This window comes from Ambystoma mexicanum, chromosome 13, assembly GCF_040938575.1.
Source record: "Ambystoma mexicanum isolate Mex_15411 chromosome 13, UKY_AmexF1_1, whole genome shotgun sequence".
Lineage (NCBI taxonomy): Eukaryota > Metazoa > Chordata > Amphibia > Caudata > Ambystomatidae > Ambystoma > Ambystoma mexicanum.
This window is the reverse complement of record NC_090938.1, coordinates 216,146,644-216,171,587: the sequence shown is the minus strand read 5'-3', so window position 1 is coordinate 216,171,587 and position 24,944 is coordinate 216,146,644. Positions and strand designations below refer to the sequence as shown.

Below are 24,944 nucleotides of genomic sequence, written 5' to 3'. Positions count from 1 at the left end.
CGCCAGTACAATGATTCCCCACCAGGGGACTATAATCAAAGGATGGGTGCAACCCGCTCACCTCCACAAATGAATCAAGGGTTCAGAAACCATCCCAACCGACATCAATCACCTGAGAGGTATCAGAATAGATCCAATCAGGGGGAAAACAACCAATATCGACCTAGGCCACAGAAAGAGGATCCTAGAGAGATGGAAAGGTTCCAATGCCTTGAGGCCCAAGTGAAAATGTTAGCTGAGCAAATAGGAAAGCTCTGTACAGCACAAAAACAACCTTCCAAAGAGGGGGCTGATGGCCATAGCAATGACCGGGGGGCTTCCGAAAAGTGACTAAGTACTCATGATAACTGCAGTGCCAAAATGACAGATTGCTCTGATATAATTTTGCATAACGACTCTGAGATGCCTAATGGATTAAAAATGAAAGTGCCAGTAAATGAACTTGTGACAGAAAGTGCAAATACTTCTAAAAAAGAGGTACGATTTAACCTTGAGCTAAATAAAACAGTAAAGATTTGCACAAATGAAAAAGAAACATTAGGAATTCCAAAAGAACAAAGGGACAGACTTAAGAAAAATGACTCATGCATGGGGAATACCAGTGAACAGGGAGTAAGTGGGGATGCTATAGCTCCTTCCCTGGGCAAGCAAAACAATGACCAAACACAGACAGAAAAAGGAAATACTCAAAAGGAGGGTACAGGTCAATCACCTGAAGAATTCTTTGAGCCACATATTTTTGAAGAGGCTGAAAGGGCTGGTATCACACTAAATGATCACAAATGCACAGAATTAAAAAATGACAAATTGCTGAATGATGTTGTTACACATGTTCAGTTGGAGGATTGTAATGTGGTCTCTGATGTTACCCAGATGGATGGGCGAACAGTGGCCACACTCAAAAAAACCTCTGATCATGGAGAAATGAATAAAATCTCTCGCGCAGAAATAGGTAAAAAGGAGGGAAAAATGTCTTTCCATTTACCAATGTGTTTAGCCAAAAGTGAAAAAGACCTGAGAAAGGTGAGCCCTGAAATCAGTAATAATTCACATTTCTTATGTGTATTAGAGGAAGTTGAGGACAGATATTATGCACCCATCACTGTAGAAGAAAAATGCCACACCTTTGCTATGATTGACACTGGCGCACAGGCCACAATTATGTCCAAGGAGCTGGTAAAGAGTATCAATGAAGGGAGACCCCCACAGAGTCAGATCACAGTGAAGGAAAATCAAGGCCCAGTGCATAACTTTAATGGGGAGGAGGTGCCCATCATAGGTGTAACTGAGGTTGACATAAAAATAGGAAAGCACAGAATGAAACAAGAGGTATTGATCACATCTATTTGTGAAATTCCATTTCTGATGGGGACAGATTGTCTGAAAAGATTGTCTCCTCTAATAGATGGGGTGAATGGAGTGCTGTGGTCCTTAACCAAAAAACCATTGAGGCCTAAGAAACTAAAATCACAAAACAGCAATATAAATGAATGTCACACCGTTGCCAAAACAAATGATGCCGTGGAAGTATATCTCCAGAATAGCTGCATACCTAGTGTCACTGTTATATTAATGTGTCAAGACAAAATGCAGAGCGACAATGAAAAACTACCTGTACAAATATACTTGGACCCAAGGAAAAATTGGCAGACTGCCATAGATGAGCACACATTACGTTTTTATTTAAAAGAGAAAACGTGCAAACAGAATATTGCTCCTAAAACAGATTCAGAAAAACACATTACCACTCTGGCAGAAATACACATGGAAGATGAGCAACCATGGGTTCATGTTGGTATAAATGACTATTTTAAAACAATAAAAGCCACTTTAGCGCTTGGACATGAAAGGAGCTTCATTAATGAGAAATTGTTGCAAAAAAAAATGGAGAGGGAAGAAATCCCGAAATTTAGGATTAAAAACCAACATGTTTCTGGGTTGGACAGTCCAGACTTTGAACACCGAATTGCAGGCAGATGCATGCTTAAAATTAGCATTGGGCAGAAAACAATTTACCATAATGTCTGGATAGTGAGTGGAGCACAAAATGAATTTTACATGGGCAATGACATCATGCACAGAATGTGTACGGTGTTAGATTTCCTTAATCAAAAAGTATGGTCACGCCTAGGTGGTCCGGCACCTGAATTTGAAGACAAAAGAAGGGCTTATCATTGTGCACAACTGGTTCCTTATGCAATCGAATTACAAATGAGGAAAGATACTATTATTCCTGCATTTACAAAACAGTTTGCAATAACACTGAAATGCAAAAATGGACAGCAGATGAAAGGCTCTGATGCATTTGTATGCCTGAATGAATCCATAAAACAGCAAGGCCTGGATTATGAATACATTCCATTGGTAAATATTGGTGAAGGATCTGTAAAAATTATGGTAAATAATAAAGGTTGTCAGGATATTCATTTAGAGGAAAACTCCCCATTAGGAATGGCCATACAAAAATCACATTATACGGCAGATTTAAATAACATGGTGATTGGGAATATTCCTGAAAAATATGTAGATGCCAAGGGCGAGTTGCCAGAACACCTGGACTCTCAGCCCAAAGGAATATTTAAAATTCATTCTGTGTATCCTTATGATTCAAATGAGACAGTGTGCTGCCATCAAGAGGATTGCATAATATTTAATTTAAATGAAAATGAAACAGAAAATCAGCCCATTGAAGTGGAAGCTGATATGCCAAAATATTTAAAAGTGGCAGCTTTACAAAAAGACACAGCCACACAGTTAGAGGAAAGCGCCGAGATTCCCTTACCAGAAGATTTTCCAGAATTTTCCAAAATGGTAGAAGAGCAGATCTCCTTAGCGGATGCATGTGAAAGCAATGAAGAGAGGGACAATCTGAGGGAGATATTTATGGAGTTTAAGGATGTATTTGCAAAAGATGCTTATGATTGTGGTTTAACTGATTTACATGTGGCCACACTACCAGAAGGGTGTAGCAGAAATCCAGTGTTTGTACGCCAGTATAGACTACCGCTGGCATGTTTAGAATCATTGGCAGAGATTATTAAAAATTTGGAATCGCGGGGAATCATCAGGCCCATTCATAGCACATCCAATACACCTATTTTAGGTGTGTTAAAGCCAAATGGTCAATGGCGGCTGTGTGCAGACTTGAGAGAGTTAAATAAAAGAGTACCAGTATCTAGATGGCCACTGCCATTCATTGATCAGGGCCTAGCTCAGGTACATGGTTCAAATGTATTTACCACATTAGATCTCACCTCTGGATATTGGTGTGTGCCATTGGCAGAGGAGATACAACATTTATTTTCCTTTACATTTGACAGGACTCAATATGCCTGGCTTAGAGCTCCGTTCGGGTACATCAATAGTGGGAGTGAATTTGGCATATTTTTGAGAAAGGCCATGCCGGATGCAGCGGAAAGAGGAACAATAGTTTATGTGGACGATGTCCTGATAAAAAATGAAAGCCTGAAAAGCCATTTTGATGAAATAAGACATGTCCTTGGCCAATTGCAGAAAGCAGGCGCCAAAGTATCTTTGCAAAAAGCACAATGGTGCAAGAAAAAAGTGAACTTTCTAGGGCATGAAGTGACTGAACATGGGCTAAATCCACAAAATAAGAAAATAGAGGCCATACAAAGATTAAAAGATCCTAAAAATGTGAAAGGAGTAAAAAGTTTATTAGGGATGACAGGCTATGACAGAAAGTTCATTGAAAATTATGCAGAAATCCCTCAACCATTGACTAAACTGCTTAAACTGAATACTCCCTGGAAATGGGAAAAAGGGCAGTCTGATGTAGTGGCTAAATTAAAGGAATGTCTTGTAAAGGCACCATGTTTAGCATACCCCATAAAGGACAGGGATTTCTTTATAGAATAGGTTTTTCTGAACATTGTATGTCAGCAGTGTTATCACAAAAACACGATTTGAATCACAAAACCATTGCATATGCAAGTAAGGCATTTTCCCAAGTTGAAATGAAATTTAATGAATGTGAAAAGGCCCTATTAACCACTGTGTGGGCGCTACAACATTTCCGCCCCATTGTTCAGGGAGAAAAGGTAATTATTGAAACAAATCAACCTTTGCAATTTTTAGAGAGTAAAAGAATTAGATCAGGTAATCTAGCGCAATCCAGAATCACTTCATGGACGCTGGCATTACAAGGTTTTCCCGTAGAAGTGAGATATGGACAAAATAAAAAGAACCCAATTGCTCAAGGGTTAGCTGACTTACATGACTGTGCAGCTGAACAAATACCAAATGAAATGGAAGTAGAAACTAGTTTGCAGGAATTTGAACAATCACCACACAAAGCTTTTGATGAAAAAACATGCAAGGATTTGCCAACTGTATATGTGGATGGTTGTGCTTTTCACATTGAAAATGACAGTAATAAACAATTAGTGGCAGGAATAGGAAATGTCTGGTTGAAATGTGAAGGTGTCCCCAGTATAGGGATGAGGATTGGAGATAGGAGCAGTCAGGTGGTGGAATTGGCAGCCATTTATAAAGCAATTGATACTGCAGTTGATAAAAAGTTCAGTGAAATTGTCCTGTTGACTGATTCTGACTATGCACAGAATAGCTTTGTGGAGTATTTGCCTGGTTGGAAAGCAAGAGGCATGGTTACATATAACAAAAAGCCAATTAAGCATGGAAAAATGATACAAGCCATAGACAAATTGGTGTCAGAGAATAAGTTAACAATATACTGGAGAAAAATTCGTGGGCATTTAAAAACACCAGGAGAGGATAAGGAGGGAAATGATAAGGCAGACCACTTGGCTAAGATTGGGGCTGTGATGGGAGAATTGCTACCTATTGATTATTTAATGGGTGAAATACAAATTGATGCAGTCACACGTTCTAAAGCACCAAAGGAGGTAGATCAACCGGTGGTGCAGTGGAGTCATGACACGCCAGACCAAGATTTGATTGAGGCACAAAAGAATGATCACATTTTGGGAATCTATTATAATCATTTGATAGATCCCGAACAAAATCCTTTAACAGAAAATGATTGTATGGGAAAAGAAGAGTTGAGGGTGCTATTAAAGAACAAAACACGAATTAGATTACAGGATGGACTCATGATTAGAGAGTCCATAACAGGACAAATACAGTGGGTAGTACCCCTTTCATTCAGAGGACTAATGCTACACCATGCACATGATGCCATAACTGCAGGCCATAGAGGTTCACAAAAAACATTAGAAATACTAAAAGATTATGCTTACTGGCCACATATGTCCCAAGATGTGGAATTATATACTAGAGGATGTCTAGTATGCGCCCAATTTAAACCTGCTTCACCAATGCATAGAGCACCATTGATGAAAAGAGGCCTAATTCTCCCATGGTCAGATTTGCAAATAGACTATGTAGGTCCTTTAAAAAGGTCGAGCAGGGGACACCGTTATATTTTGAGTGTGGTATGTTTGATGTCGAAGTGGATTGAATGCATTCCTGCACCAGATTGTAGTGCGCAAACAGCAGCCACATTGCTGGTGAACCATGTGTTCTCAAGGTTTGGGTTGCCACAAAGAATTGAGTCAGACAGAGGAAGTCATTTCACAAGTACTCTAATGAGTAAGGTATGGCAAATACTAGGTGTGAAAAGGAAACTACATATCGCATATCGGGCGGCGTCTTCAGGTACAGTTGAAAGAAGCAATAGGTCTGTTGTGGATATTTTAAAGAAATTTGTGGCAGAAGCAGGTTCCAGCTGGGATTTACGTTTACCGTTGGTTTTGATGGCAATCAGGTCAACTCCTGCCAAAGCAACAGGTGTTAGCCCCCATGAGGTCTTGACAGGTAGGAAAATGGTGTTACCACAACACCTACTATATAGAGCACAGGAGCAGACACTTGTGAGTGCATCCACAGTTCATGAATATATTGATGAACTGAGGAGGCATTTGCAACATGCATTTGCTTTTGTGCAGAGAAATCTGGAAAGAGCTGCTGACAGTGAAAAATCTTATTATGACAAAAAGACATCAGTAAAGGAATACAGTGTAGGGGATCAGGTGTACAAGTTTCATTTTGGAAAAAGTAAACAGAAAAATTCTAAATTTCTAGCAGCCTGGCAGGGGCCATTTCGAATCATAAAGTCTCTCCTGTGGTTTATAAAATTTTGAAAAATGAAGGTGAAACAGCAATAGAGCAGTTTGTCCATGTAAATCAAATCAAACCATGCCATCCCAGACATGAGATCAGGCAGCTTGAGCATGTAGAAACAGATAAAGTCCCTTGAACACAAAAAGAGAAAATAAATGGGTGCAATCAGGAGGCAGTGACAAAGAAGTTAAAAAGTTGATTGTTATAATGGCACATAAACACTGTAATATATGTAAAAATATATAATATAAAATAAATAAATAAATAAATAAATATATAATGGAAGCTCATGGTTGGTGTGCAGAGAGAAAATGTATTAAATATGGAATGCTGTTTTGTATGTGCTTGTTTTCTTTTAACTTGTGTTTAATTTCAGAAAAAAAAAAAACGAAATATTTTTACCAAGCATGTTTTATTTTTGGCAAAAGGGTGAAGTTAGTATTGTGTTATGTACTTAATTTGTTTATTTCTATTTGATTTAGAAAATTAACATTATTTGGTCGGAGGTTCCGGGATCAGAGGCCACGGGAGACGATGGAGTCCTGGAGTCCCCTGGATGAAGACCAAAAGATGCCTGCCTCCAGGTGGAGGTGAAGACAAGATAACCAGAATGCTAAAAAAAGATGACTCCTATGGATCTAAGATTGCCAAGATGAAAGTGTACTCGAATGAACCAAATAACATTGCTGGTCGGGACATATCAGAGGCAGACAAGAGTCCTGACATATGGAGTTCCACGTATTTATTATTTTAATTATTTATTTTAATTTGTTATATTAATTATTTGTTTTGGTTAGTTGTTTTATTTCATTGTTTTTAATTGACTTGTAAAATCTAAACTTAAGAGTAATGCCACTTCCACTGAGAAGGCAAATGTAGAACATTTTGTAAACTAATGAACTCAGATGAATACTGTATTGATTGCAACTTTTTCATTGATGCACATGAATATTCATTTTGTTGGATTGCTATATTGTGAAAAGAAGAAAAAGAACAAATTGTTTTTAGGAATTGGCTTGGATCGTAGCCAAATTCTAAAAACAAAAGGAGGGTATGTAAGGATATTTGGCGTGTTACAGCACAGAGTACAGCACTACTGCACAGGTAGCAACCAGCACAGAGTACAGCACTACTGCACAGGTAGCAATTTTTTTTGATGCAGCACCAAATGCCTATGGTGCATTGCTATATGTGTTACCAGATTAACAAGGAAAGACAGGCTATTCAGTCAAAAACGATTTTAACATATAAGATGCAAATCTATTTTTACAGTTAAAAGCACACGTGCACATTCAAAAATGCACACTATTTTTCACCTGAAATGCCTATGGTGCGAGAGACACATTTGGAAATTAATAACTAACATTACTCATAACTAACCTGACTAATGAAACTGAAGTTAACATAATCCACTAATAAAAATGTGTCTCCACTGCAGAATTAGGCCTATTCTGAAAGTGAACTTTTAAACGCACATCCATTTTTTTTTTTTTCGTTTTCTCTGCTGCCCTGTCCACATAACTACAGGAAGCAAAAGGGCTTGAAAGAACAGGAAATCAGTTGGTTACAAAGTATTATTATAAAAATGAGCCATTGTGTAGAGAAGGAGGAGATGGCATGATTGATTCTGATTGGAGCAGCGTCATAGCAAGTATCATGCTAGAGGGAGTGATCAGAGTTTTGCTGGGGGGAGTTTGAGGGAGAGAGAAGGACAGTCAAGATTTGGCAGAGCTGGGAGAAGGACCTTTTTCCTGGCTGGAGCATTCCTATCTGCAAAAGCTGAGAATTCCAGGCAATGACCCCGGTTTGAGAAGGAAAGGCGCTCCTTTTCACTGGGGTTAATCTTCAAGGGAGCCACATTCAGAAAGAGAACAGCTGAAGAAAACTCGGCTGAATAGATAAGGTAATTACATAAGTGTGGGAGCTGAGTGTGTACGAGAATATTCAGTCAGAGTAGGAAAGGAGATTCCGGTGCCTTAATCACATGTTAATGTTGCAAATTGGGTTCTGTTCTCCGCCATTTTTTTTTTTCAGTGTATCACAGACAATGCTGTTACTGTGCTATTTTATTTATTTCTGTAAAGAGTGAGATCGTGTTTAAATGCAACTTTTATAATACAGAAAAATATTTGAAAGCAGACGGGTGGTGTGTCTTATATTTACCAATACAGTGCTGATGATGAGGGGAGATTTTTAAACAATGCAATTGTCATTTTAAGACAGATGTGTGCATGATCATATTCAGTATGGACAGTTGAGAGTGATTGTTTGTAGCATAGCTCGTTGGAGGTACATGAGCCAACGGGAAGAGGGACTCTCTGAACATAGTTCCCTACCGTATATAAGGTAGTGGAAATTACCACATATAGCTCTCTGTCGTAAATAAGTCAGTGAGATCGCCCATGGTGGCACACTAACACTAACACTGAAAATGTGGTATTCCTGAAATGTAGGTCTGAGGTCTCTCTAGTGATTACACGAAAAATCTAAGCAAAGATAAGGGATTCTGGACATTGGGGCCACAAATAAAACAAGGGAATTATGCTCACCAAAATACCACCAACCACGCATACCAACCACGCATACCAAATATGCATGTCTGGGTGCTGAAATAATGCATGTCCACTGTATTATTGTTGCACATGGCCCAATCTGAATACAAGGAGTGATTATTGCTAAGTTATTTTTCGGCGGTAATAAAATACCGTCAGGCCCCAAATCTCCACAAAATACCCTACATACCAGAAAGACAGTGGGGATACCGCGTCTTGCCCGAGGGCATTCCTTCCGCGGGCCCCAATGGCCCCTTGCCTAGGTGAACCTCCCTCGCTTGTCCGCCCCGAGGGTCGGTATCCAAGCGTGATGGCCCTCCCCTGGCCACCTGAACAAAGGATCCACAGGGTCTACCAGTGAGAACACCCTCAGGTTTCTCACAATATGCACAAAGAAAAAGTTTAAGTTTTTACTTTCCAGTGCTTATTTGTCAGATAAAGAATTAATCTTAGTGCACATGATCTTACCTTTGAGGCACAACCTTTTCTCCTAGAAGAAATAAAATATATTTTGTTTAAGGCTAGATAGGGACATTAAGTACAGGCATAAAGACACGTGTACTAATTATTCCTGCTAAAACCCAACACACCACAGTATAACAAAATATACATAGAGTAAAGATTTGAGTAATTGTAAATGTACTTTCCATTCTTAGTAGCCTATTGCAAGATGGATTGCTGAACACTTAGAGAATAGATTATCCCCTCACCCTGAATTGGAACATTGTGGCTGCCATTTTAGGAGGGGAAACTGACTTGGCTGCTTGCCCCTTTTCCAGACATCCAGTAAAGAGAGATGCTTGAACTGACCCTGAATCGACCTAACTCAGCGGAGACTTTTCCAACACACACTACCGTCTTAGAATAACGCATCAGTTCCACACTGTTCTAATTGGCTTTAATATGACAGTATATTCCGTGTGTTTATAGCCTCACATACTTTTCAGTGTTCTATGCTCTGTATAGACTAGGTTTTGGTCAAAATGCTCTGGTAACAAGATGTGAAGACGATGTTAGACATTCTGTTTGTGTTCAAACATTCCTTTTTTTGAATTCTACCTAATATTGCCTAAAATCTATGTGCTATGGGCATCTTCGTATTTTGGTTTAGTTGTATATTGAAATATGCTTTAGTTTTTGTTCATATATCTGTCTATATTTTAAACTGTTATCAATAAATGTGAAACTCAAATAAGTGATTGGATTCAGCTCAGTGTGTGACAGTTCTTTTCAAATAGAGATTCTATATTAGGACACTACATAATGTGTAAATAAAATACTCACTGTATGCAGTTCTTAAGAGACAGTTACAGTGACTTAATCCACTGTTAAACTATATGCTTGTTCCTGTTGGGATACCTCACTTTACTTTTAGCTTTATATACCCCAGTGCCTGACAGAGTAGGGGACAACCCTCTTGTCTTTGAATTGAAAGCTGTGCTCTCATTGGTATTGCTGAATGTGCAGGTTAAGTCCTGGGAAGATTGCAGAAGAGATCTAGCTTCAATTTCCACACTCAGAACACCATACAAGTGTTCAGTTCCATTCCACTTCACATATTGCTATTGGTAAGGCAGATACGAATATGATTTTTGCCTGCATTTAGCAATTTTTCTCTGGCATTGGGAACTTTTGTAGGGTAGATGAGCGGAGGAACAGCTGGGGAAGGCTATGACAAATGTAAGTAACCCAGGTCCACTGTACCCTTAGACAGCTTGGGATGCAGAGACACTGCAACATGTTATTTTGCTCTCCTTTCTTTTAGGATGCAGGACTGGGCAGCATCCACCAACCACAGCTCTGTTTCCAAGAACCAGACAATCCTACTCAGCTGTTACCTGTAACCCAACTGACAAACCCGGGAACAATTCTTAGCTCTTTCCTGGCATTAATTGGCTGACAACAGTAAAGTGCAAGATTAGAATACTTCAGTTAAGCCTCTTTTACACATCGGTAAGACCAGGAGACAACAAAATAACTACAAACTACGAGCCAGAATTTCAAACATTTCCATGCTTTTTTGTATCACTTACAGCGCTGAAGTCATCTTCAAAGGGGCTGATTCGCCAGCCTTTTACCCTTCACCATATACAAAAGAGTTCCTCTCTCCCCTCCCTGTGTCCAAACAATGACCATGATGTGACAACATGCCTTCCATTAGAAGTCGGGCAGGTTCAAACTCAGCATTAAAGGAACCTTAATGCTGAATTCAATTTTCTTTAGCTAATTGCACCCAAATGAAGGCGTGGAAGTATTTAGACTTCCAAATAGAAGGAATAACCAAATATTTCCTAAGCTTGGAATTGAATGATTTCCTTACACAGTAAGCAAATAAACTCAAGTGTTCGGTGAGAGTAAAGATATATTATAGTTTGTTAAACATACCTTCTCTTTCTTGTGCCTCCAGCTGAAAGAAAGACATCCAAAGTTAGTTTAATTACAGTGATCCCTGTTTCAAAATATTAACCCTGCATTTCCTAATGCTGAGTGTGTTGTTGACAAAACGTAGGACCTGATTCACATTAGGGTTTTATAATGGTGCAACCCCATGGAAAAGCACTCTGTGAATCAGGCCCTTATCTTTTAGGCACCACTACAGATATTGCTTTACAGCGTTTTACGGAGATGTTCTTACTGCAGTGGCCTGATAGACAGAGAATGGATTATATAAACAACATTGAGCAGGGATACATTGGAATTGTGCCTGTTAAGAGTTTGGGACAGCAAACCTACCTTGGGGCTCTGGGGAGCCTCCTCCATCGTCTGCTCCACTTCTGACTTTAGTATTTCCTCAGTTTCGACGCCCACTGAGTGTCTATTGAGGTTTGACATACCAGAAGATGGGGTTTCATCACTCTCGACTGGTCGATTATCACTACCCTCTTTAACATGTTCCAGCACGAAGAGTGATGAAACCCCATCTCCTGCTTCTGCATCAGTGGTCAAACATTGTGCAGATTGCACATCCTGGGAGCTCAAAAGGCCACTGGACTCCTCTCCCTCTTTCAATTGCTCACCGCTTGAAGCTTGAACGTCTTGTAGCACCTTACATGACTCTTCATGTGGTACATTGTGATCCCTAGTAAAGCATAAAAAGAACAGTACGTTATCCAAGATCTTTGTAGATTGGCGAATAGGTCAGGACCCTTCTTAGATCTGGTCTAATATCCTCCTGAAGCCTGCTCAAAGGTTACCCTCATCACCCTGATTCGCTCTTTAATACACCAAGCAAGAAGTGCACACAAATTAGCTTACTCCCATATATATATATTATATGAATATTAGTATAAAAATAAAGGGTTTCAGGCGACACATGCCCGGTGGCAACACACAAGTTGGGGTAAAATGGTGGCAGGCTGGACAAGACCCATGCCAGTACATGCCAGTACACAGAGCGGGGGGACATTATAGACCGGACAGGAAGCAGGTCAGTGCATAAACAATGCCATACTGAACAAGACTCAGAGCAATAATGGGGAAACATTGCTAGGCCTTGAAGAACCCATGGCAGTCAATAGGAAGATCATTCTTCCCCCAACTACCCCAACCAAGAACTCATACTCCACTTTATGTTGCATCCTGAAGTATATCCCTTCCCCAGTACCTTCTTAAGGGATATTTCTGAAAATGCTGCTTGTGGGATGCAAGCCGTGTTTTTATCCTATGGGACTGCAGATCAGTGAATGACTGCCACCATGAAACCCATCCAAGAATTGCACAGTGGGGGGTGAGGGGGAGAGATAGAGTGGTTGTAAATGAAATCTTCACAAAATCCACACTGTTGCTTCATAAGAGATAAACAAAAAGGGATTCCTCTTACACACTCCTGCCCTTTCAGCAAACCCCCACTGGCTGACAGCAAGGTCAAGGAGCAAGGATATTGATAATGAAATACCCTGATCCGCAATCTACCACAGGGTGGCAGCAGTGGATTTTTGGGGTTGGTCATCCTTACCTTTCAACGGTATTGGCTACACCGATCATTTTGTGAGCAGAGACAACAAATCTGTAAAGACATATTCAAAGAATTAATGGTTTTAAAGCCTACCCAGTACAGTCAATGAGCAACCAATATAGAGAACCAATCAAACCTAGGTTTCCCGTCTGCTTCTGAGCATTGTTTGAAGGTGCAGGCAACACAAAGCTCATATTCAAATTCTCCCAACATATACCCAGTTGCTTCACAAAGGGGTAGGACTTCTATTAAAGGATTAAACCACAGTGAGAGCAATGTACATTAAGCTATGCTATGCAACTGGATGTTATACCGCACACAGGTCACCAGGTGGTTTGGTGGATGTGAATCAGTGGGGTGGGGGGGAGGGCTGTGTTGGTGGGGAGAGAGGAAATGCGAGATAGCTGTGTTATCAGTCACTGATATTTATTATTTATTTATTGAGTATTTATTATGCGTATGTTTTAAACCGTATTGGGGCGTTTTTCAAGGCTCCTAGTTTTTGTTGATGCTAAACTGCTGTGTGCTGGTCTGTTTCTAGGCGGCCTAGTTCAAGGGCATAGATGCATTTGTGTCCACATGGGAGCCTTGTGGCCGTTGTGGTAGGGTGTATTACCTGGGGCAGTGTTTGGTAAATTGGGTGGGACATGTTTTGGAACACTTTGGCCTTAGAGCATGCACGGAGGAGCATTCCTGGGTCTAGGACCCTGAAAAGCTTGACTTAATGTCCTGAGCGAAGCAAGGGTGTTTAAGGAGGGCTGTGGGCTCCAATTGTCCAGAAATGCCGCTCTGTGTGGCTTCCAATGTTATTAGCACTTGTGGGAGCTTGATCTACCTTTATAAACAAAAATAGGAGTCGAGTGCAAAGTCCCCACCACTTAGCACAGCCATGCCAACATGGACACGCTGTGGAGCACCACATGGGCTAAGCATGGCAGGCAAAGGCATGTGACGCACCATCACATGAATGGAGCGATGCCATCAGCTTAACAGAGAAGAGCACGGTGGGGCAGCATCGGGAGAGTCACAGTAACAGCTGCCAGGGAATGCCCTGTGAAAGGCGACAGGCTGGTGTGGAAGAGTGCTCCGCTGGCTCAGCTGGCCGAGCGACTACCAGATAACAGTCCCAGAATCAATCCGAAATGGCTGAGTCAACCCAAACGTTGAGACCAGAGGCCAGATTATCAAAGCGTTGCACTGGTGAAAAAAATGGAGCAAATAATAATAATGTATTTCTTATATAGCGCTACATACCCATAGGTCTCAGAGCGCTGAAATAACAGAAGACATTATTTTCCCACAGAGTGGTACTCAAATAAATTTAGCACCAATTTTACTGTTCGATCATTGGGAATGGAGCAAACAGATTTAGCTCCAATTTTCACTATCTAAAAATGTTTTTAACAGGGCAAAATGAACTGTGTTTGTTGAGTAACATGAAAAGAAATGTAGCAAAGATTTATTTTTATGTTATGCAGCAAACATAGTACAAAAAAACAGAATGATTTATTTTTCCTAGTGTAGATGTTTTTAGATAATACTGATTGTAACACAACCTGTTTGCTCCATTGTATAGCATCATAGCATTTGCTCACGTTTTTGAATTTGTACAAATCTTAGATAATTTGGCCCCAGGTAATGCAAACTTTAATTACAAACTAGAAATAGCAAAATATACAATGTGTACAATGTGGGGGGGGGGTAGGTGTGTAAACGTTTGCCTGCTCTCTGGGGATATTGTAGGGTCTGCTACCATGAAATAATGCTAATAGCATATTGGAAGGAAGAGAAAAGGGGTAATATTTTTTTCACCAAGGCATGAGTTCCAGCCAAGAGGCGCAAGAAACACACATGGGAGGCAGCTAAGATAGCAGGGAATGCATTGAGAAGGGTTCTGGAGTGAAGGGTAGGAGGTTGGTAGAAGCAGGTGATAGAGGGAGCCAGGTGTGAGGAAACTAGACCATGAATTGATTTAAAGGGTAGGGGAAGGATTTTGAAAATGTAGCAGCGATTCACGGAGAGCCAGCTGCATGAGGAAGAAATGGGCTTGGATTGGGGAAGGTTATACAGAGTGTAAGTTGTGAAGTTGAGAAGGGGCAAAGGAGTAGAGAGAATACCCTGGAGAAGGCTCTGGCAGTGGTTGAGTCATCTGAGTATTTGGTTTGAAGTGAATGTTAATGCGTGACAGGAAAATGGGGTGTGAATTCTCCTGATGTTTAGTAGGTTAAACCTTGCAATGGTCAGTGGAGGCAATACATTGAGTTTGACATCACTTTCAAAGAGCAGACCGAGACTGCTGGTCATTGGCCATGGTGTGATGACGTCAGAAAAAGATACTGAGAGAGGAGCTTTGGACATGGAGGGGACTTTGGTCTTACAAAAAGGTGAGCATACGTAGCAACGTGTCATCCAGTTGTTGATGTTCAACGACAGTAAGAGCTTGAAGAGCAAAGCTCAGGGGTAAAGGTGACAAAGATGAAGATCTGGGTATTGCCAGCGAATATTTATGTTTTAGGCAAACCCAAAGGAGGAGATAAGCTTACCAAGAAACATGTATGTGGGAAAGGGAAGGGGTTCTGGACAAAACCTTTAAATGAGACATGGGTGGTATCAGGAATGTGTTACAAGGGACACTGATTTGATAAGCAACTACTACTGGCATATAAACAAACTTTCATAGTGTGGCAGCTTTTTGGGTTTGGCTATCCTTACCTTGATGTCTCATCTGCAGACAACACAATTATTTTGGCCACTACGATCAACCTGTAAAGATATATTCAATGATGGTTTTAAATCCAGTACATTTCATGAACGCAAGGAATACACTTCTCACATCTATAAAGTAGCACTGCTTCATCTGGGAAAAGCTGGATAACTCAAAGCTCAAATTCAGATCCTTGGAATAGCCTTTTCTCACAGTATTGCAATGCATCTTTCTTTAATCACACTTGAAGCAAGGCATCTTTCAAGCTAAGGACCAGGTGCTCTACAACGGGGGAGTAATAGCATAAAAGGACTGAAACCCAATGATAGCAATGTACATAATGGGATATATTGTGGAAAACTGATAGACAATGCAATGGAAAATGTATAAAACAAAGTAGAATATGCAATATATACAATGGAAGTAAGGAGGTGATGGGTGAGGATGGTGTCCGGGGATTTTGACAGATCGGCCTTTAGCGAAGAGTTGGAGCTAAGGGCATAGTTGAAGGCAGAGACTGAGGTGATATTTTTGATATCAGTTAAGGAGGAATTCCATTGAATAGGTGCAGGAAGCTTACATGGGACGCAGCATCAGGATTGGGAAATAAAACAGAGGAAGAGGGGAGTATCAGATGATGGAGGTAGACAGGAGCCGGCGGTGAGGCAGGCTAGACCATGAATCGACTCGAAGACAATAGGAATTTGGAATGGAGTCAGTGAATCCTGGTGAGCCAGTCGGGATCAGAAAGTGGGCAGAGGTGGGAAAGGATTGGAGAGGTTGTACAGAGTGCACTTTGTGAAGTTGAGATTTTGAGAAACCCGGGAGAAGATTGGACCAGTAGTCTGGGAAACTAAGTTCATAAATAGAGGTGGATGTTACAGAGTAAGAAGAAAATAGGGCATGATATTGAAAAGGTTGTCCTTGCAGTGGAGGTAATACATTGATGGAGTTTGGTCACCAAGACTGCAGGTCATTGGACATGGTATGAGAACGCCAGAGGAAGATACTGAGAGAGAAGATTGGACATGGAGGATAGAGACATGTAACACTTTGGTCTTTGAGAAGGTGATCATGCATCTAAATACCATCCAGTAGTTGATGGTCAAATGACAGTAAGAGCTTGAAGAGCAAATGTCAGGGGCAAATGTGAGTAAGATGAATGATCTGGTTATGGTACGACGTCCTTTCATCGCAGGATGTTTTTTCACAGGGTTTTTTACAGTGGATTTTTTTTCAAAAAAACTCATTGATTTCTTTGGGGGGTTAAAAAATTATATAAATTGGGTGTGGGTGTACGGGAATATAAAAAAAAACGTTTTTATCTAGTTTTGTCTATAAAAAGATCTGCTGTAAAAAAAACAGCAAAAAAACATCCCGCGATGAAATGACATGGAACCCTGGTTATCGCCATCAAATAGGTGGTAGGAAACCCCCAAGGGAGATAAGCTTACCAAGATGAGAGTTGTATGTGGGAAAGGATAGTGGGCCAAGGGTGAAACTTTGCGAACCACAATGATACATGGGTGATAACAGCTGCGTATTCTGATGGGTATGTATTAAGCCCTTACCTCATACCTTTGGGAACAACGAGTGTTAATAAGCAACTCCCCCACCTTATTAGAGAACTTCCACATGGTGGCAACATAGTTTTGGTATTGCAATCCTTACCCTTCTGCAGCCTGCTGAGTTTGATATATTTGCTCTGCAGATGTTATAACCCTGTAAAGATATATAAAATAATGTATGGTTTTAGAACTTACTCAGTACAGTCCATGAATAACCAACCAACGAAATCTACCAATCGCACCTAGAAAGTTGCACCTTTTCATCTGGGCAAAGCTTGAAGATGCAGGAAACTCCAAGTTCAAATTCAAATCCTTTGAACAGTCATTTGCCATTGCATCAGTGCATTTTATTAAATGTATTTAAAGCAGGCTATGGTGTTTCACACATATGTGCATGTGTCTGAAACTCAATGAAAGTACATAATGGCAATTGTTTAGGGACAATACTGACAAATGAGGAAATTCAAACATTACAAATAGGTGAATATACAATGGGCCTCATTACGACCCAGGCGGTAAGTTACCGCCTGGGCCGTGACTTTACCACCATGGCGTAAACTACGTTTACGCCATGGTGGTTGGCGGACTTACCGCCCTATTCCGAGGTTGGCGGGGGCGGTAAGTCCCCAATCCCCATTTACCCTTCCCCATTCCCATTTTTGCCCCATAGGGCATAATGGGAGTGGGGAAGGCGTTAATTACGCCACCGTAAATTACGGTGGCGTAATTAACTCCATGGTCCCTTAGCGCCATGGATTTTAACACCTGCTAAAAGCAGGTGTTAAAAGCGCCATGGCGCTAAGGGACCTCGTAATTGGCGGTAAGGGGTCGGCGCAGCTAACGCTGGCGTAAACCCCTTACCGCCAGGGTCGTAATGAGGCCCAATACGTTCAATGGGTGTGAGGGTAATGGATGGGACCTAGGTAGGTGTGATGTTTGGGAGTATTCCCAATCCCCTTTCATTAAGGAGCTAGAGCACATGGCATTTGTGTTTTAAGGTAAGAAGCAATTTAGAACAGTGTGTTGGACAAGACATGAGGTTCGAGGGAAGGTCTTTTCACAATGCCAAAGGCCCGGAGTTCAAGGATCAGCATAACAGAGAAGAGTTTGGAGTTATGGGCCGTGGTATGAAAGTGAGATGTCTCATTTCTATGGAGCGACAGCTGCATCATCCAGAAAGGAGGGGCTCACACAGGTCACTGAACTAGTTATTGATCTAGCTATCGTCTACTCATTCAAGAACTAAAGAGTCGAAACAAGATTAAATTGGCCAGGTCAATTCAGTTAATGCTGAGCTTTGAGGATGGTTGGCACAGTCGCTCTTTCGATGCAGATTGGTGAGATCCCTGGTTCATAAGGTTAAAGTGAGAGAAATAGTACAGACAAGTGTTACCAGGAGCCAGGCTGCAAGCAAATTGATCTTCATGGGCACAGGATGGGTTGGTGTTTCAGGGAATGGGTGCATGTAAGGCAGTGTACTTGGGACAGAAATAGCTAAGAGTAGGGATAATAGAGGCAACAGAAAAGGCAGCAGGAAAGGAGATTGCTATTGGGAAAGAGGGCAGGGCCGTTGTGGGTTATGGGTTAAAAGCTGGACAAAATCAAAGCAAGGGATAGAGCGAGGACAGAAGAACCTCATTGGGTGGAGATGAGGAGTTGGGCTTAACTACCTCCAGAAAAAGAGCATGGAGAGCATCTTTGTAGGAGGTCAGAAGGGAGTGAGAACTGTATTAGTGTCACAGATGCACGTTGCATGTTATCATTACAAACACAAATCTCTGGGGAGCAACAAGGATGAGTTAAGGATAGCCCCTCCTCCCGTATCACTTCGCAGCTATTCAACCTTTCACCTTTATATAGCGCCAAACAAGGGAAGGAAAATGTCAATAATTGATTTGGAACAAAAGCATTCAATTATTGACAATGAATAATTCTGATAATCTAACATTCACACCTCTCTTGCTAATACAGGCTGTGAGGAAAGTAGATTTGTAGGCGGCGGTTACCCTTACCTGGTTATAATTTCGTCAGCAGTGGCCTTAAGATCTTGCTCCATCTTCAAAGCTGTAATTCAATAAATCACAGCACAAAATTCTGAGCATCTCGCAAGCATAAGCCCTCCACCAAAAATAAGGTAAAATACTGAAATCGAGGAAACAAGGGGATCTGAGTCTCACGAGTGTAAAGGGTATAGGCACCTTGAAGCACGGGGCCAACCTGTTCATAACTTTTAGACACTATTCTCATATTTTATATAGCACATGAGGCCAGATTACTCTTGCTTCAAAGCATTCTAGTTGCTGTTATTAGCCAATTTGAATAGTTCTCAATGTATCGCCAATAGGGCTGCATTAGCCATATAAGGATTTCCTCTTGCGAAGGACAGGCTAGCACCAGGTCAGAGGTGTACCCCTTTATGACAGTGATTCCATCGGACTCAGTGAACGATCCAAGTGAATTCGTGACCTGCTCCAGGGAAATCCACTATGTCAGAGGAGAGGGGTCACATTGCCCCACACCAAGAGCTTTCTTCCCAGGAGCTGGTCACAAAGATGGCCCACGGTGCTTCCTCAGGGAGGGTAGACAATGGGCTACCCCGCAAGACACCATTGAGAGCCTGTGTGTACTTGCATCATGCGCCAGGCTGCTATGTGGCCTTGAAGGTCCCAGTGAATAGGCAACATGCTACCCTCAAGTTCTATTTAATGCCAACATGCTTTTCCCATTTTCTACCACCCTAGTGCAGAGCTTCTGCCCATCTAATCGCCCCCTTTATATGCGTCCTACTGGTTACCTGAGTGCAATACTGGGATAGGTGATCCTTACTTGTGAGATAGCCAATCACAGAACCCGATCCAAGCCTGTAAGACACTAGCATCCAAGTCACAAGGACCAATCAACACCCTGGTCTCGTGTCTCAGTGCATCATAGTCAGAATACACATCATTTACCAGGTCACACAAATTGCATTGTTCCCGTCATTCTGTGATATTTGGACATTGTTTTTGCCAACAGTCTTGTTGCATCCCTGAAGGGTGGCAGCTTTCTGGGAACTTCAGCTGGCATCAGACTACTGATGTCATAGCAGGCCAAAGCATTCTTGATTAATGAAATCGGATTGATGCTCTGCTTTTCCCTATCCAATTATTCTCCCCTGGACACTGGCCCTTGGGACAAGATATACTATTCAACATATGGGTCCTCATTACAACCTTGGCGGAGGACCATGGTGCTATTAGCACCATGGTCCATGCCGCTAAGGTTACGATTCCGCCATGGTGGATGGCGGAATTACCGCCCCATTCCAAGGTGAGTGGGGCGGTAATTCCCCATTCACCATTTGCCCTTGCCCATTCCCATTTTTGCCCCCATAGGGCATAATGGGAATGGGGAAGGCGCGAATTACGGCACCGTAAATTACAGTGCCGTAATTAGCTCCAATGTTCCTTTGCGGGTTGGATTTTTAACGCCTGCTAAAAGCAGGCGTTAAACACCAACCCAAAAAGGGACACTTGTAATCAGACGTTAAGGGTTTAACGGCGCCGACGGCGCCGTTAAACCCTTAACGCCTGAGTTGTAATGAGGGCAATGTTCTAAGGTCAGCGAGTGAGAGGACTGGAAGCATCATTCGACATCCTGGAGAAGAGCTGATGTCCCGGAGCATCAGGTTCATGATACGCAGCATAGAAGAGAAGCCAGTTGTTACCTCCAAACACCATCTATAGTGGCTATTACAGAAGCACAGCCAAAGGGTAGCCCCCAGGCCCTATCCCAGGGGGAAGCAGCAGAGGTCAAGAGAAGCCACAGTCCACAGACAGTCTCAAAGCGCTGGGATGCAGCAAAAAAATAGAAGCCCCGAGGGAGGATCCAGAGAGGAACATAAGATGCTGTCCGTAGGCCACCAACTCAAGGTGCACCGTTGCGGAGTAATGATCCATGCTGGGGGTTCAGAGGACAAAGGAAGAGACTCAAGAGCCGACGTTTAAAAAGTGGTAAATAAGCTTCCTGCAAGGGTCTTCCTACTACGACCAAACGACCTAAACCAGAAGTGAGGACGCTTTCTATAGGACCTTAGTGGACAGCAGTACAAGTGTAAAAAGGCTTTACCAATCACCCAACTGAACACTCCTGCTCTACCATATATATATATATATATAGAGAGAGAGAGAGATATAGATATATATAGCATCGCACCCACCATTAGCTTTTTCCCATTGGCACCCAGAATACTGAAATATGTCACACTTACCCGTGGTTGAAAACCTCAGTTCAATACCTGCTGTGCCAAAACCTCTTGGTCCAAAAACCTTGAGAAACTGGCACAGAGCTAACCTGGACCAACGATTATTTAGCCACTTCCCTGCCCCTATCACAGTGCATCACAAAGGGGAGTTGGGGGTCATGCATACTATGACACAAATGGGCTACCTTTTTTGGATGGCATCACATCAATCATGCATACTATGACACAAGTGGGTAGGCAGCTCATTATACGTAATATAACACTAGTTGGCTGCCTTCTTCCTGTTATCTATAGAGACCTGAAAAGGGCCTTGACTGTTCATTAGCCAAACCTCTGTCTGCCTTTAGAAACCCAGCTGCAAAGAACCACCACTGAAAGAGAGTATTATATAAACTAGCTCAATGTGCCTTGTCAATAGTGTATACAAGACAACAAAGGGTATCTCCAGTTTCCTGGTCAGTAGTTACTACCTCTATGCACCCAGTCAATAATCCATGAAAGGACATTTAGAAAGGACATTTGCCTGGTCAATAGTCCTTAAAAGAAGCATGATGGCTTCCGCCCAATTAGAGTGTGAAATTCACACTCCATGGCTCTAGGCTATGCCCCTAGGGCTTACAATGAGTGATATGTTTCTCACTTTAGCTGACCTAACCCAAAACACCCATTACCGGCATCAACCCATATACATGTTAAGCTTCCCTTCCAGCCTTCCAGCCTTACAGTATTACCTCCCTGAAACTTCCAAAGGTTACAAATGCACTTCTTGAACTAATAACACCCATTATTGCAGTGCTTAGAAGACAGCGGTATATGGCAGAAAACTCTATAAAAACTTGATTTTTAATATTGTTGAAAATAGCCCACATTTCAGGTGTAACTTGCCCTAGCACCAGAAAAGAGCAACCGAATACTTCCCCATCCCAAGGAGACTCACCAAAGAATGAGCAGTCCAAAAGCCTACCCCATCCCAAGGAGAGTCGCCAAAGTATGAGTAGGCCAGCAGCCCACCCCGTCCCTATCCCAAGGAGACTCACCAAAGAATGAGCAGTCCAAAAGCCTACCCCATCCCAAGGAGAGTCGCCAAAGTATGAGTAGGCCAGCAGCCCACCCCGTCCCTATCCCAAGGAGACTCACCAAAGAATGAGCAGTCCAAAAGCCTACCCCATCCCAAGGAGAGTCGCCAAAGTATGAGTAGGCCAGCAGCCCACCCCGTCCCTATCCCAAGGAGACTCACCAAAGAATGAGCAGTCCAAAAGCCTACCCCATCCCAAGGAGAGTCGCCAAAGTATGAGTAGGCCAGCAGCCCACCCCGTCCCTATCCCAAGGAGACTCACCAAAGAATGAGCAGTCCAAAAGCCTACCCCATCCCAAGGAGAGTCGCCAAAGTATGAGTAGGCCAGCAGCCCACCCCGTCCCTATACCAAGAAGACTCACCAAAGAATGAGCAAGTCAGGAGCCCGACCCCATTCCCATGCCAAGGGAATGCAATAGAAAAGAGCTGCCGGAGTCAGACACCAGTTCCAATGCACTGGGGCGCAGCTGAGAAGAGCCTTCAGGGAGTGGTCCATAGAGTTACAGAACATGCTGCCACAGACCAACATCTGAAGATACAGAATAAGAGTCCATTATATAAACCCAAAGGTGGGGGGGTCTGAGGCCAAATGAAGTGACAAGATCGTAGCTATAAAAAGTAAAGGGGAAGCTGCCTCCAAGGGTCTCAGTTCCCAGGACCAAACTGCCAGACAAGAAGGGTGCTTCCTGTAGGACCTATGCCGATAGAAGGACAGGTTTTAAAGGGGCTTTCTCTATCACCCTATTCGTCCCCACTGCTGCTAACATACCACTCAAACAAACAATAATAAAAATATTTAAAATATAGATTGAGCATATCCACCACCGTAAGCTTTATCCCATAGACACCCAGAATTTTAAAATGTCCCCTCCTTACCAGCAGCCAGTAGTCAAAAAACGCAAACCGTTTTTCAATTTACGCTATGCCGAAACCTCTTGATCCAAAAACCTGAGAAACTGGCATGGGGAGCCAGGTGGACAAACCCTTATATAGCCACTTTGCTGCCCAGGCCACTGTGCATCACAAGGGGATGGCATCAAACCTACTATTACACAATACACAATTGGGCTGCCCTTTTGCTGTAATATGACCCAGTGTGTGTGTGCCTGGGGGGGATAGGGGGAGCAGGGGCAGCTCAAATCCTCTAAACAACATGAAAAATATAGATCTTCAACGTGCCGTGCCTTTTCTTTACCCCAGTCTCCACCTGCCTTGATAAGCCCCAGCTGCAATAAAACACCATTGAAAGACAATGTAGACAAACTAACCGCCTATGCGGTCAATTGCCAATAAAAGACTATGTAGAGACTAACTTCAAATGGCAAGTCAATAGTCCATAGGAGCTAATATAGAGAGACAAACTCCATGTGCCTGGTCAGTAGTCCATGGAAGATAATATAGCGAGACTAACTCCATGTGCCTAGTGAATAAACCATGAAAGACAATATAGAGGGACTAAATCCATGTGCCTGGTTAATAGACGATGGAAGACAATAGAGAGACTAACTCCACGTTCCTAGTCAATAATACATAGAAGATAATATAGAGGCTAACTCCATGTTCGATGTCAATAGTGTTTACAAACAGCATGTCTTCAGACCAGTTAAAGTGTGAGATTCTCATCCAATGGATTTAGGCTGGGCTCCTTATGTGTACAATTATTACCAGCGTTTCTCAGTTAGCTCACATAGCCCATTTTAACAAACATAGCTCCCAAAAAGCAAAAAACGTGTATGGAACTCACATTCCGATTATTAGCCCAACATAACAAATGTTAAGCTTGTCTCCCTGTGTAACCTCTTAGATTCAGCAATTCTGCAGATTACCTCGGATAAATATATAATTTGTTTAACTCACAACACCTATTTTGTTAGTGCTTAGAAACTGGAGGAATTGGGGTTTTCCTCTTGAATTCTTTAATAGTTGCAAATATAATGCTAGGAAATGAACAGATGATAAGGGTTTCTCATTTTCTAGACCGCAAAGTTCTCTTTACTTGTTATTTCAATAAACTGCCGGCCATTGTTTTTTCCATATCTGCGTTATCAGAAAGGCGTGACTTTCTACAATCTCCCCTCCTATGCTTTTCAGAAATTATGTTTTTATTTTCTTTCACATGTTTGTCTACCTTTCTCTTTGTATTTTTTTGGCTCTTTCCTTATTACAGCATTTACTATTTTAATTACAACGTCCCTACTTCTTGTCCCAAAGTCTCTTCCCTGTTGGACAAAAACAGCTACACTCGTGCAAACAAATAGCTCTTGCGAGCTGGGCTTGACCTCCAGAAACACTGAGTAGAGACAGAGGGCATTGTGACATCGCCTGTGATGTCATTTTCTCATGGCAGGGAGGAGAGTGTCTGAACGTGATTAGATTATGAAAATGATGTACGGTTATTATGTATAGAAAACATATAATGAAAATATATCATAGGCGAAAACAAAGAATTTCCAGATTTGAATGGAGATTTCATTACAAGTATGGTGGCATCTAGAATCTCTCCTATTGTTATACAAATAACACTGTATTACAAGCTGGGGTCACATGGGATATTTATGGCATTGGGTACATAGAAGGTAACAAGTTGTATTTTTAATACATCTTTACCCCCACAATACTTATTTTTTTATCTTTACGGTTGTTTTTTATACACAGTGAAATATGAGAAGTGACAAATGTACCAATTCACGACAACTTGAGTAGTACATTACTAGCCATAACCGT

General features: G+C 41.9%; 1 protein-coding gene across 1 annotated transcript in view; it reads right to left on the bottom strand.

The window, feature by feature from the left end:
• LOC138520115 (uncharacterized) overlaps positions 1-23,171 on the bottom strand; it is a 35,683-nt gene extending 12,512 nt beyond the window's left edge. The window contains exons 1-8 of the mRNA XM_069632618.1: positions 23,097-23,171; positions 18,915-18,966; positions 17,006-17,056; positions 15,343-15,393; positions 12,631-12,681; positions 11,409-11,754; positions 11,061-11,082; positions 9,144-9,165 (exon numbers count right to left, since the gene is read on the bottom strand). Coding sequence (XP_069488719.1) covers positions 9,144-9,165; positions 11,061-11,082; positions 11,409-11,754; positions 12,631-12,681; positions 15,343-15,393; positions 17,006-17,056; positions 18,915-18,958 — 587 coding nt within the window. The 5' untranslated portion in view covers positions 18,959-18,966; positions 23,097-23,171. The remainder of the gene's footprint in view (positions 1-9,143; positions 9,166-11,060; positions 11,083-11,408; positions 11,755-12,630; positions 12,682-15,342; positions 15,394-17,005; positions 17,057-18,914; positions 18,967-23,096) is intronic.
• Between the last annotated feature and the right edge of the window lie 1,773 nt (positions 23,172-24,944).